Below are 15,232 nucleotides of genomic sequence, written 5' to 3' on the forward strand. Positions count from 1 at the left end.
GACGCCTGACTCAATGGAGAAAGGACTCGGGCACACACCTGAGGGCAGCCGCCACTGTCCGATCTTCCTCTGGGGCTTCCCGGGGTCCGCGGAGTCCTGCCGGCCGCCCCCCCTGTCCGACAGCGTGGGGCTGAGAAGCTGCTGCTGGCTGCTGGTCTGCGTGGGCGACAGGGCAGCGTGAGGCTCCTCCTGACCGCGGGGCGCCCCTCAACCCTCTGCACCTGTCCGCCCTCTCATTTTATTTTAAGAAAGCAAGAAAACGCCATCGGAAAACAAGTGGCAGAAACAGTATCAGAGCCACAGAGTCCACAAGGGGGAAGGGAGAAGAGAAATGGGTTCAGAGGGTCCAGGAAAGTGAGAGTCACCACTGCACACGGTGAGGAGAGGGGGCCCAGGTCTCCAGGTAGCACCTCCTCCTGGCATCCCTCCAGGATTCCTCCCCCCTCCCAGGGCCACTTCCTCCTTCATGGACTTTTTCTTTTCTTTCTTTCTTTCTTTTTTTTTTTTTTTTTTTTTCTACCTAAAACCAGAGAGCTCTGCAATCATTGCTTTGCCAACCTCATCAGCCCTGCCTGGCTGGCTGTCCTGGTCTTACCCCGCTCTACCCATCTTCACGGCAGGCAGACAGGTGGCAGGGCCATTGTAGAAGCCTCTATGTCCCTCCTCCCTTTGGTGACTGTCCCAGCACAAGTTCCTGTTGTCGGTGGCAAGTGATTCCTATGTGTTGGGGAGCCAACCACATGAAATCCACCCCTAACTGGGCTGTGGAGCAAGAGGTCCCCTTGGAGCATCCCGCTGGGCTGTGGAGCCTCAGGCTTCATTATTTACCACTGACCCCTGACTGTGTCACTACACACCACGAAGGCTGATGCTGCCAGGGGGCTCATGTCAGAATGCTGATCAACTCCAGCTGGTCCACACTGCACCCTCATAAAGGGCAGGACCTCCTGCCAGCTGCTGGTCACAGCACAAGGCTCTCTGGGATGCCTGTGCCTCTCTCTGCATTTTTATGGACATGCACATTCAATCTGGAAATGGAAATAAGCTAAGTCCTAGTAAAAAGAAGGTCCTCAGGCTAATCTTCCTGAATTCCATATGCTCTTCCCAGCTATGGAAGGACAAATCCTTAATGAGTCTGACTATAAGGAGGTTAGTGGCCAATTACAAACACTTTCACTTCTACAGCAAGTCCCTATGACTTGGTAGAAGAAAGCATTTAGGGCAGAGCTTCAAGCAAACCATGTTCTTCATTAGTACTGGACTCTGATTAAACCGTAGAGATGCAGTGTTAACTCTTTAGACAAACCCCCACAGAACTAGTGAGTTCAGGGCATTCACTTTTTTTTAGTATTCATACAACTCGGAATCAGAATCTTTTGAAATAACCCCAAAAGATTCCAAGTTGCAAAGATCCGAACATAGTCTGGATCAACATGTTCCAATTTTTTTAAGCTAAAAACTTCCAATTAGAAATACTGGCACCTTGGTTGAAATGGCTGTGTGAACAGTACCAATTTATTTTTTATTTTTAAAAATGCATGTACTATCCTTGGAGGAAGGACACCTCATACCCATACCTCAGGTTGCATATTATTATCCTGACTGTTAGCGTTCATGTCCTCACTGGGCTGGGTGGTCTCGATACTGGGAGGATTCAGGAAGCGGCTCAGCTCCTGCTGTTGGCTCTCCCTCAGGCTGTGGATGATGCTGCAGGACTGCTGCTGTTTCTATGGAAATATGATTATTCTCTGGGTAACAGAAAAATAAGCCCAATGTGCTCCTGTCCCCCACCGTTCAAATCATATTTTCTTTTCTCCTCTCCACAGCACCTGTATGCTTGGTGACCTCTTAGGAGCTTCCAAATAAGGATGCTTAACTAATTTCCCTAGTAAGTATCACACTGCTACTAAGGAGGGCCTAGAGACTTCCCAACCCATAGCATTTGCCTAACAAAGGGAATAAGTAGGTCCATTGATACAGCTTGTATTGTATTTAAAATAGAATTTTTAAACTGATAATGTAGGTATTCTATTTTTTCCCTTCTTATTTTGCTCTGTGTTCATTAAGCCAACATGGATCTCCATTTTACTCTGGGTTGTTGAAGGCAGAGAGCCTTGGGTGGATGAGTAGAACTCGTGCTCTTGCCTTTGGTTCTTGGATAGGAGCAGGCCAATCTGTCTTGTGACAGAGCATATACTCAGGAGCACGGTCTGGTGCTGATTCAGCAAATCCAGGCCTCTTGGGGCCTGTCGGGGGCAGGCTGGATCCCCAGAGCGAGCAGGGCTATGATGGGTCAGCTGTGGCTATTGCCTTGCTATAGGAGTTTGGGCTGTTTTGTTTCTCTGGGGACTTTCTCTCCTCCAATAGAAAGACATGTTTCTGCAGCTGATGTTCTGAGAAACAGGATTTTAAGAATCTGTTAAATATAAATATTTAGTGATTAATTTGATTTTTTCCTCTTGTGTGAAGCATAAGTCAAAAACATTCATAAAAGGAATTATCTAGTAGAAGTGCCTATTGTAAACACAGCCTATGCCAACATACTACATGTTCATTGATTTATGAGTCAGAGAATCTTATAAACTTATAGTTCTAATGGCAGCAGACAGATCATTAACCTCCCAGGAGAGGTGGCCTTTGGTAAAGACCAAACAACATTATCAACAGTATGGTGGAATTTTTATGAACAATTTAAAAGTACTTCTGTAAATTCAGTTGCCACTCAATATGTGGCATTTTGAACAGTTGAGTTTGATAAATGGAGATCACAAATATTTTAATATCAAGAGACTGCTTTTTTTTTTTTTTTGAGAGAGAGAGAGAGAGAGAGAGAGTGCATGAGAGAGAAGAGAGAGCATCTTAAGCAGGCTCCATGCCCAATGCAGAGCCCAACATGGGGCTCTCTCACAATCCTGACCTGAGCTGAAATCAAGTCGATGCTTAACTGACTGAGCCACCCAGGTGCTCCTCAACAAAGTGCTTTTAAAACATTTTAAACATTTATAACAAAGTGCTTACTATAAAAATGTGATTCAATGGGAACATCTATGGACTCTGCTCAAGAGGGCACATCTGGGTCTGGCTGGAGCTAAGGTTTCAATCATATGGCCATCAGAGGGATGAAGCTGATGGAGTTGAAGGGCCACAAGTTTAATCACAGGAAGGATCACATTCCATTGCTCATGATGCTCTTTCTTTCTTTCTTTCTTTCTTTCTTTCTTTCTTTCTTTCTTTCTTTCTTTCTTTCTTTCTTTCTTTTCTTTCTCTTTCTTTCTTTCTTTCTTTCTTTCTTTCTTTCTTTCTTTCTTTCTTTCTTTCTTTCTTTCTTCTTTCTCTTTCTTTCTTTCTTTCTTTCTTTCTTTCTTTCTTTCTTTCTTTCTTTCTAAGATTTTATTTATTTGGGGGGGGGGAGAGACAGAAATGAGTAGACAGGAGGGGCAGAGGGAAAGGGAGAAAGAATCTCAAGCAGACTCCCTGCTGAGCAGGGAGCCTGATGCCGCGTTGAGCCCAGGACCCAAAGATCATGACCTGAGGTGATGGCTGATGCTTAACTGACTGAGCCACCTGGGCACCCTCATGAAGCTCTTCTCTTTTGTTCCTCTTCCTTCTTTTCCTTTGAGAGGAGGAAATAAAAACCCAGACATTTGCAGTTCACTCACAGCTCTAATGCGCTTTAAGCACTTCTTCAGCCACATGCGGATGGTCTGCTTGGCCACCTCCTCCTCGATGGTGTACTCCAGCTGCTCCCTGGCCAGCAGCTCCTCCAACTGCAAACTCTTCCGGATGTCAACTGACCGGTAAGAGAGCATGCTGGTGGCGGGGACAGAAAAGTATTCCAGGTCTGACTCAGCTGGAGTTCTGGGCAGCAGAGATCTCAAACTCCAGACAGGACATCACTCAGTCCAACCAAGGTAGTGTCCCTATGCCACTGGACTAGTTGAGGGACCTGGGCTAGTTATGTCACCTCCTCTGTAAGATGTGGATAGTCACGGTACCCACCTTATTAAGTGATTGAGCTAATACTTGTGAGGTGCTTACAACAGTAAGTGCCATGTAAGTGTCTGTAAAACAAAAGATCCAGGCAGGGCCCTGATCTACATTCTCAGCTGCTTAAGGCTCTGGAACTTTCCCCATAGAAGGAAGAGTGCTCTCTCTATACTTTTGTCAGGTTCAGTTCTAATTGGGGATGGTTAGTATGCTTGGCCAAAGGTCATGTTTCCTGCTCCTTCCCCTCCCCACATTTCCCTCTCCACTGATCTCATAATTCTGGCGGATGTGAAGTCAGGGTACAATATTCACTCCCATTCTGACCTTGGCATAGCAGGTGTAGTCAGTGGCAAATAAAACCAACACAGCCGATGGGTTTGCCTCCTCAGGGCCCTGGGGTAATAAGATACTCTTTCTGTATCTGGGTTGAGAGGTCCACAGTTAAAGGAGAATGCAGCCCTTTCTGTGGCTCTGTGCTCCCTGCTGCCCCCATGGGACCCCAGGTTAGCACTCAGCCCCTGCCTGCCCCGTCTGTGAGCCCAGTACCTACCTCCACAGCCTATATCCTGGCATAGAGGTGCTGGGGGGTGCTCCCCATGCAGCACTGGTAGTTGACCTTCTCTTCTTTGCCAAGGCTCTTCTCACTATGGAGGAAGGAAATGTGTTGGCTCTTCCTTTTGTCCCTGCCTCATCCAGAATCTCATTATTGCTGAATTGTTTCTATCATTCACTGAGCAATAGGGACAGGGAGGGGCAACCAGTGCCCCCGTTGGCTTTAGCCCAGGTCCATTTTATTAAGATGTTTCACTGGGTTCTAGAGAGGCTGAGGGATAACTGCTAAGGACGGCTGTTTGTCTAGGTGCTTCACTTTCAGCCCCCCAATTTTTGTCACCAGGAGGAATGACTTGGTGACATTCTGCTAGAGATGGCATCCTTTGCTAATCATACATATTTTATGCCTCTTCCTTTTCTGCACTTTAGCCTGCTCCTGGAAGAAGTGAATAGTGGGAAGGAAAACAATTAACTTGAGAGAACATCTCCCAGGTCCTTCCTGTTCTGATCGCTTTTCAAATTTCAGTCACAAGTGTATTTCTGTATACTTGAGTGCTTCTGAATGTGTGCCACTGTACCAACACTGAACCTGTCAAGTACCTGCAACCTGACGGAAACAGGTACCGCTAGAGAAGGGCCTTGACTTCTCCTGAGGACAGACCTCTCTGAGAGCCTACGGGACTTTTCACAGAAGAACGTTTAAAATGCATAAAATAAAATATGCATTATTACAAAGGAAACCAATTGTATTGAGGTATACAGTTTTCATATTATTTTCTTTATAAAGGTGATGATAGAATGGGCAAAGAGGATGATATATATATATATATATATATTATATCACACACAATAGTTCTCAGCCATAAAAAAATAATGAGGTCTTGCTATTTGTGACAACACGGATGAACCTAGAGGGTATTATGCTAAGTGAAATAAACCAGACAGAGAAAGACAAATACCATATGATTTCACTGACATGTGGAACCTAAAAAAAAAAATAAATAAAGCAGAGACAGACACAGAGAATAAACTGGTGGTTATCAGAGGGGAGGATGGTGGGGAGATGGGCAAAATGGGTGAAGTGGAGGGGGAGGTACAGGCTTCCAGGTTTGGAATGAGTAAGTCAGAGGGATGAAAAGTATAACATAAGAAATACAGCCAATGATGCTGCAATAGTGTTGTTTGGTAACTCATGTTATCTATTCTTGTGGAGATCATAGCATAATATAGGGAGCTGTTGAGTCACTGTGTTGTACACCTGAAACTAATGTAATATTGTGTGTCAACTCTACTTCAATAAAAGAAAATTAATTTTAGAAAAAATTTAAAAAGATGATGACATAGTAACATAAATGCTTCTTTATTGTTGCATTAAATAATAACATCTAGTAGCTCAAATGACCACTATAACTTAGAAGTACTGGTAAGTATAGAGGATATTTAAATTACCAGCCACATCAGTGATGGGCTCTGAAAATATCCGTGATTTCTGTTGGTGACAAAGATGCACGTATTGTTAATACCACTGTGGTTTGCTACTCGCATTCATCACTGTAGAAAATGCAATATTTCAGAGAGTGATTTATGAAAATAAAGATGTAACTGTTTCCAAGTCCACAGGCCTCTGGATTTGATCCACGGATTCCTGTTTAAACAGCTGCTATGGACTGAATTGTTTTCCTCCTAAAAACTAGATGTTGGGGTCATAACCCCCAGTACCTCAAAATGTGTTCTTATTCGGAAATAGGTCACTGCAGATGTGATTAGTTGAGATGAGGTCATATCAGAACGGGGTGGGTCCCTAATCCAATATGAATAGTGTCCTTCTAAAAGAAGATCTGGACACACACACACACACACACGCACACATGCGCACATGCATACACAAACACACATGCACGCACACGGGGAGACTGACACGTGAAGATGAAGGCAGAGATGGGGGGATGTTTCTATAAAGATCACCAGCAAAACCCCAGAGGCTGGAACGGATTCCCCCTCCCAGCCTCAGAAGGAACCAGTCCTGCCCACCCTTTGAATTCAAACTTCCAGCCTCCAGGACTATGAGACGGTAAACTTGTTTAAACCACTTAGTTTATAGTATTTTGTTGCTTTTGTCCTGACTAGGTGCCCACTGAATGGAAAATGTGGTTTGCCACCCAAGCAGGGGCAACCATCACAGAGAGAGGCCCCATGAGTAGGAAGACTGGACGTTAGCCCCAGCTGGACCACTGAGGCTGTGTCACTGAGTGGGTCTCTTGACTCTGCCGGGCCAGCTCCTTCCTCACAAAACAAGGGGTGGCCACGCTCCCTGAGGGCCCCCTAACTGCCCCCCACCTCTTCCTGTCAGCAGCTCCCCAGTCAGTAAGGGAGACTCCTCCTGGGGATGTCAGGCCGCTGCTTCTCCCCCGCTCCTGTGTGAGGCCTGCACCCAGACACCGTCCTTATGAGACAGCGACAAAGGCCACTGGAGCCCGAGCAGTGAGACGGCACCACCTAACCTCAGTGGATGTGGCGGCTGGCAACAAACCTCCTGGCGGGTGCTACTTCGCAAGGCCCTGCACATGGCCCTGCACATGGCCTCAGGCTCTGGACGCAATGGGCTCTGGGACACACAGTTGGGAAAACCCCCTCATACCTGAGCACGTCATGGAAAGTGACATCGCCGCCATTATGCAGCCTCTCCATTTCATAGCACATGTGCTTAAACAGGAGCTTGTCTTTGTCTAGATCCACCTCCAGCCTCCCCCGCAGCAGCCTCAGCAGGAACTTTACCCGGAATGTTGGAATCACCCCCTGCGAGGCAGAGCACAGTGACTGGTAAATCATCTTGAGGCCATAACGACTGGCTTGGGATTCTGTTTTCACAGAAAAAAAAAAAAAAAAAACCCCACCCAAACCTGAAACATCAGATCTTTTTCTCAAAAGGTAGCATAATTAGCACTGGGCAGCAAGGAAGTTGTTCGCCTCCCTGGAGCCTGGGTGTGGTGTGGGCACTGAGAGCATCACACATGGAAGGCTGAGCACACTTGCATTTTCTGCTGGTGTTTCTCTGGCTCTGTGGGACCTCATAACCTGGCAGTACTGGGAGCCTAGGAGGGTACAGAGCAGGCCCTCTGCCTCCCTGGCCTCAACCCTCGCTTTACCAGGCTACTCTCCTCCTGGCCTGTTTCACTGACTCAGCCCCTGCTCATCAATTTCTCTAAAACACATGCTGAGTGGGCTGGTAATGCGTTACCACAAAAAGTAGAACATTCACATGTACGGGATCCTCCTCTTCACTTAGCCTGGATGCTACAAACTTCTAAATGTTCATGATAAGTGGTTCTTCTAAGGAATGATCACTCCCGTTTCAGCTCTTCTCCACGATCAGAACAATTACACACAAGAGAATCTGCTCAGAGCAGCCCCAGGTTCTGAAAATCAAATACACGTTGCTCCCTTATGGGCAACACCACCTAGCGTCTTTGAATGAAGGCCCCGGGCAAGAGGCAGGCACAGGAGCAACCCATGAATTCCTGTCACTTACTAACTCCTTAACATGTGACCGCTGTGGTGCTGTCTACTATTGACATGTACGTCCAAGGAAAGCCGGTTCCTACAGGCAGCAGTCTTGGAGATGCAGGTGGATCGAAATGGGAAGAGCTAGGCCAAAGGCCACATGTGTAGGTCACTGTCTCAGAGAAAGCCCCCAGGGACTGGTGCCTGGGAAAGTGGGGTGTGTTAGGGAGAGGGGGACAGAGGGAGTGGGGAAAGCCAGGCATTACTGTGCTGGCCTAGCTCGGCATGCCCCTTTCCTCAGCCTGTTCTGGCTGCTTGGTCTTCATGCCCTCTGTGAACTCTTCCTATAGCTATTTTTGGATCTTCCCCCCAGATTTCTCCACAGCAGAACTTGCCTTGTTTTTCAGATGTGGGGTCTATCAGTACCTCCTCAGCCAGACCATCAGGGCCACCCCACCAAACTAGCCTGCCCCCCAAGGTCCAATGAGTCTCTACCATATTGCCTTCTGCAAAGTACTTATAGCATCTTGAGATAGTAATCATTATTATAATTATTATTTGATTTTTTTTATTAGAACAGAGGCTCAGTGAGTATGGGGGCCTTTCCATTGTGCTCATCACTCTATCCCCAGCACCCAGAACTGGGCCTGAGTGTTTGCTAGGATGAAGAAGGATCAAGAAGAGGAGCAGCAGAAGAAGGTGCTGGAGCTTTGGCTAATTCTAGGAAATCTTGGGTAAGCTGTAGGATGAAAGCATTCAAATAATAAGTCCAAAATAATGAAAAATCATAACTTTCAGAAACCTCTAAATAACTCCTTTGCACTTGTAATCAGGCTTGCTTTTTGGTGGCTGCCTGTGGCTTTGTGTTATACCATTGCTCTGGTGATCTGAATTTCACTCCTCCTGCCCCCAGCCCAGGGCTGGTTTCTTCAGAGCTCCTTGGTTTCCTTTCCTTGGTGACTTTAAGAATGTCCAAAGAAAAGGACATCCATGGTTGGACAGGACACAAGGGCAACCATTCTGTCCCTTTCTCCTCCCAGCATATTCTGCTGAACGGCCAATGGTGGCTTTCTACAATTCACCCATGGCTGTTCCAAATTCAGTAGATGTCCACTGGTGACCAAAAGCCTGCTTAAATATCTGAGGGAGGGCAATGAGTCTCTTTGGGAGGGTGGGCATGAGGCAGCAGCCCCCTTTCCTACCTCTCGTTTATCATCCACCATATTCCATATGATTTGAAAGTGGCGGAGATCATTGTAACTTAGGAGCTGGTCCTCCTCCGTGGAATAAAACAAGGAGAAATTCTCCACAATGATGGCTAAGAAAAGAAAAAAGAAAAATGGAGAATTTAGATAATTATGCTAATCTGTCATTTTTTAGAAAAAATAAAATATCTATTATAAACAATGGATTTTATCACCTATATTATAAGCCAAATTTTTAAAGTGCTTTTAGTGTGTTTTCCAAGTTGGCATATCTTACATTTGGACTAAGCTATTTATCCAGCTCCTGCCTTTCCAAAACATGAGGGTCATGGGCATAAACAGACATTCTGTGTGTAGAGATATCCATGCCAGCTGGCTTTCACTCCTAGTTGACAGTTCCAAGGCAGTTTTTAAAGGTCAGATTGGGTTCTGGGTGGCCCCACACCTGGGTGAACACTGTGTATCTTTCAAAAACACAACTGTGATCTTTTGAGGCCATAAAGGTAGCCCTCCCTGAGATTTGTTCAACTCAATCCGTGTGAAGAGCTCTTTCGAAATTAATGATCATAATTAATAGGACAACTCTTGAAATTGCAATCAACTGTCATTTACATGCCTTTCAAAGGTCTTTTCAGCTTCTGGATTGAGAGGCAACAATTTATAATTAATGCCGTGAAACACCCACCCCAAGCAATCTGGGGTAATTACTTGCAAATTGTACATAATTATCTAAGTACCTGAGCTTAAGGATATTAAAACATATTTAGCAAACGTCACTTACCTACAAGCAGATTTAGCATGATGTAGGCAATGATGACATAAAATGAACAGAAATACATAAGCGCCCCGGCATAATTTCCACAGTCTGTTGCCCAGTATGTGAATTCATCTGGTGTGCAAAAGGGAGGCTGGACCTACAGGGTCATGAGGGAGGGGCAGCAGGGGTAAGAGTGAACAATACAAATTTCTGTGTGCCCACTGTAGTTAGTGAACTATTCCTCTGCATAGAAAACAGAATTTCAGTGTAGTCTCTCAGAAGCCACATACATCGAGGACACCATCCATGGCAAAAATCAAAGAGAATATTTCATTTATTCTATACTCCCAACCCTGTGGAATCCCAGGTTCATTGCCATTTTAGAAGCATAATGAAAATGAACCGGTTTCTTGCAAGAGACATTCTTTCAGCCACCTCTCCTAGTCTTAAGTGACTAGTCAGACTATGGTGAGTAGTCGCTCTAATGGGAACTACAGAAAGTCAATAAGGCATTTACAAATCTTCTCCAACCTAACTAATGGGTTAAGATTTATGAAGATTTGTTATATGCAGCACAGTCACATTCGAATTGTGTAAGAAGAAACCAGTAATCCCCCTTCCTGGGACACCTTTATGGGACATTACAGAAGAGCATATAAGGCTCAGGTTATCAAAAGCCTCCCCATCTTCAGGGGCCCCAATAAAATGCCAACACTTTTCAGAGACCTGGTTTCTTTCAGCCAGAGAGACTAGCTCTTTCTTCTACATTCCCATAGCACTCTGCTTGTTCTTTATTTAGAATTTATTTAATTCTGCCTTATATTATATCTGATTTGGTAAATTCGTGCATAGGGTTCTTTAGCTCCTACTATGTGCTAGATTTCTACCCAGTGTTAGAGACAGACAAGTCTAAGCAAGACATACTCTGTGGCTCCTTCATGTTGCTGACAGTCTAGAGCTCTACAGGAGCCATGGCCTGCAGGTGGCTATTAAAATGTAAATGTCTGTTAATGAACACCAAACACTGTTAGATAAAATTTAGAATTCAGTTGCTCAGTGTACTAGTCACATTTCAAATGCTCAGTAACCACATATGGCTATTGAATTGGACAGAGCAGATTGTCAGCATTGCAGACATTGTTTTTGGACAGCATTGTTCTTGAGGTTGTGAAAATGGAAATAGAGATGAAATAATCAAGCCAGTAACTCACTGCAGTTGGGCTATACACTACAAAGGAGAAATACGGAGTGCTGTAGGCAACATATCACTGCAGTCTTAGTGTGAGGCGGGACTCCTGATGGAGCCTATGTTGTAAGGGAGATGGGGTGGGGGCACAGTGAGGAGACGAGGGGAACCTAAGGGAGGGTGTAGCTCAGAGCCTGGCTCTAACCTCCTTGAGAATGCCCTGGAATCACGGGAGACCTAGCATCTGGCATATGGCCCAGGATAAACCAGGTGCTCAGTGAATATCTATTGAATAAGTTCAGGTAAAGAAGCAGGGGACACCTGGTTGTACTTGACTGCCAAAATGTTACAGGTGGGAGGGAAAGACCAATGCCCACATAATGTATATCCGCCAAATGGAACTGCAGTAGCTCAAGCTGGGTTCACTGGATATTCTTCCTGCATATGGCCATACTCCGTAATGCAAAAGAATGCAGTTTTATGAACTAAACAGCCAGGATATGTATTTTGTACACAAAGTCTTGATGCTAACAAGGATGACGCTGCTAATATTGCATTGCAAGGAGTTTCATTCAGTTCTAAGTTGAGGCACTGTTAGTGATGAAAAGAAAAGTTTACCATACAGTCATGCATAATCTTATTCCAGTCTTCGCCTGTGACAATTCGGAACAGTACGGTGATGGCTTTGCCAGCTGAAGAAAAGTTGGCATGCCTAATTAAGGAAGAAAAACCAGAATGTGGGTAATATAGTTTGTCAAGAAGTAGTAAGGTGTCACCACTAAAACAGGTAGCTTTTGGAGAAAATTTGGCTGCTAGGTTACCATGTCTAAAGGCTATACCTTCTTAATTTGTTATTCATACTTGCCCTCAAGCATAGCTGTCTGAATAACCCAAGCCTAGCATGATGCCACCAATTTATGGCCATGCATCTTGAATGACTGAGGGTTTTAGCTTTGACAAGTAAGAGTGATTCCTTCTTTCACATGGAGTTTGCTATAAAAAATAGAGCTGCCATGAATCAATTAAGTCATCTCTGGAACAAGACACATTTGTATTTAATTTGTTGTGTAATTACTTTCTCAAAAATTTTTGTAATTTTTTATTTTTTATCTTTTTAAAAATATTTTATTTATTTATTCATGAGAGACACACACAGAGAGAGAGGCAGAGACACAAGCAGAGAGAGAAGCAGGTTCCATGCAGGGAGCCTGATGTGGGACTTGATCCTGGGACTCTAGGATCATTCGCTGGGCCAAAGGCCAGCATTCAACCACTGAGCCACCCAGGCAACCCTGTTATTACTTTTTTAAAAAAGACTTTTGCTTCCAAATTTTATCTTAAAATTTAAGATAATCTTTGAAAAATGTTTTTCATATATAGTAACCATTTTGGGAGTTATAACTTCCCATGTTTTATTTAAAAAAAAAAAAAACAAAGGAGAACCCAAAGTCATCTTAAAGTGTAATTAAATAAAGAATATATTGTTTTTTGGCAGTAGATGGATAGAAATTCACCAGGATATTTAGAAGTGGTTATTCCTGCATGATGGTAGATTTGGAATTATGGATTCATGTTTCATTATGGGAATATTATGGAAATAGTTTTCTAAAGTCAATATGTAGTCTGTTTTTAGTTAGAAAAATATCATTTAAAACTTGGACATTTTATTTCATTTCAGTTTCCAACTGATCACTTCCCCTTTCCATCTTTAATAGGTAAAAGCCATTCGGATTTTTATTCATGATTTCATGACTAAAAAAGTTTGCTTGACAATGAATAAAAAGATAAATGTACACCGACCTGTTAATGTTCTCTCCATATTTCACAGTACCAAATAAAACAACTCCAGCAAAAGCATAACACAAGAGCAAAAGGAACATCCCTACTATGATGAAGAAGCTTTTATACATGCTGACAACCACTGTCAGGAGGAGCATCTTTAGCGTTACCTATATGGAGATGAAAGTGGAGAGGAGAAAATAAATATTTGTTTTGTTAACCAGGGAAGTGAATGACAAGTATGCAGATTGGTACAAGATAGTTTGCACCCTCATTTGACAACTGCTTTAAAGGGGATTAAATCTATTATTCAAAAAAGACATTAGAGAGAAATTTAACTTGTATTTCAAACTATTCAGCCCTTTTAGCCAAAATAAAAGCCTAAAATTCTGTTTTCTCTTGCTGCCTTAGTCTCTATAAGGAGAGCTGTACACTTTTGGCCTGTACCACCAAGTAGACTCAGGATTCTTCCACAGACAGATGTTTACCAAAACAAGCCTAAACCATGACAAAATACTAAATAGTATCAAACGTTGAATGTACTGAATATGAGCATTTATGAAATGTATATGAAATAATATCAGTCATGAAAAAGGGAGCAACTTTAAGAAACGAAAAAAATATGCAGAGTATATGCATGAACAAAAAAAGAATATAAAGAAATCTGGGATCACAGAATCATGAAGCTTCATTAAAGATTATTTTTCTTTGGAGCAAAGGAACTTTACTACAAATAACAACAATGAAAATAAAGAAGTGTTAAGAAAGACCATTGTTTTTGCTTTTATGCCCGATGTTATCTTATTTGATGATTGAGTTCAGTTAGCAAGTATGAAGAATAAATAAAACAACATAAATGTCAGGAAACATATTACAAGATAACTAAGCTACCGGATTCCTTTTAATATTTAATATTTGCTCATTTGGACTTTGGATGACCAGCAATTTGTTAACTTCCACCCTGAAAACCCAGAAGGACAGCTGGTCAATTGGGCATCGCTCCTTTCTTCTGTACAGGTGTAAGCTTTGATAGTATCCTTCACGACGTACTCACATGCTTTCCACAGATAGAGAAAAACCGGAAGACAATCACGCAGGCACCCATCATGTAGGTATATGCGTTCTGAAATTTAAACAGAAGAGAGCTGCTCATAATGTGCACAGAAGATCTTGTTACAGTTCCACTTTTCATTTTAAGTCTTCTGTGAAGTCTACTGAGTAATTAGTTTAATAAAATGTGAAAATTCTTATAAGAAATTTATCTTTAAAAGGTGCTGAAAAGGTCACTGCCAAAACTCATGAATAAATATTAGCTATAAAATCAAATCTTAAATGAAACTTCACTCCCTGTTTTGCTCAGCTGAATTCTGTATTTTAAAACTTATTTTACATAAAAATAGTGACCGGCTCCTTTGAGGAGCAAGAAAAACTCAGGGTAACAATGCAACACAAGGAAGTCAAGTGAGACAGGAAATGCAGGAATCCTGGCCAAGAAGGAGGTCTGGTGTTGGAAGAGATGGAGGGAGGCCAGTTTCCCCCTCTCTGAAGAAGGACTGCAGAGACTCTGGAGACCAGCTGGCCACATTCCTGTAAGCTGACTTCAGAAATGTCTATCCCACCCAGAAACACATCCAGCTCATTCTTCAAGGGTGTGATCAGCAGCAAGAGATGACTGGGTGAGTTTTATGACTAAGAAAGCTTCATCTCAGAAACAGAGATCCTAGCAGCTAGAACTGCAATAACAACTGTGGCATTAAACTCGTGCCAAAGCATGATTTTTCACGAGGAGCCTTGCCTCGCCAAATGACAATAGTCACATATGGGCCCCCAGGAAGGGGTCTGGTGATATCCTTGAGGTACAGGGAAATGAATGTGTCTGCACAGAAATAACTTGGGATAGGAGCAAGGACTGCATCTGCCTTCACAATAGACCCCTGCAAAATAGAGTGGAAGTCGAGCGTCCTTCCAGGACTGGGGGTTCTTGGAGGGGAACATCAGCAGTCAGGCAGTAGAGGCAAGTTGATTTTTTCAGTGTGAAATGTCCTCTCTGTGACATCCGGAATTAGGAAGCCTGCTCTACTCTTCTGCTTGGACTAAGTAGCTTTTGACTCCATTTGTCTAGAGAAAGATAAGAAACATGGACCTTGCAGTTTCTTTCTGCATTAGTTCCAATCTGTTATAGATGACTTCTCACTTTGCATTCTGGAAATGACGACCCCCAGTAGTTTCTAGGAGCATGATCCCCATCCTTTGCCTGGTGCTGAG

At 43.5% G+C, this 15,232-nt stretch overlaps 1 protein-coding gene across 1 annotated transcript in view; it reads right to left on the reverse strand.

Moving 5' to 3' along the window:
- Positions 1-15,232, reverse strand: part of NALCN (sodium leak channel, non-selective) — a 321,940-nt gene that overhangs the window by 2,198 nt on the left and 304,510 nt on the right. The window contains 9 exon segments of the mRNA XM_038569986.1: positions 39-156; positions 1,578-1,727; positions 3,660-3,810; positions 7,178-7,335; positions 9,243-9,358; positions 10,027-10,159; positions 11,807-11,900; positions 12,989-13,137; positions 14,022-14,090. Coding sequence (XP_038425914.1) covers positions 39-156; positions 1,578-1,727; positions 3,660-3,810; positions 7,178-7,335; positions 9,243-9,358; positions 10,027-10,159; positions 11,807-11,900; positions 12,989-13,137; positions 14,022-14,090 — 1,138 coding nt within the window.

The sequence above is a fragment of the Canis lupus genome, chromosome 22 (genome assembly GCF_011100685.1).
Source record: "Canis lupus familiaris isolate Mischka breed German Shepherd chromosome 22, alternate assembly UU_Cfam_GSD_1.0, whole genome shotgun sequence".
Taxonomy (NCBI): Eukaryota; Metazoa; Chordata; class Mammalia; order Carnivora; family Canidae; genus Canis; species Canis lupus.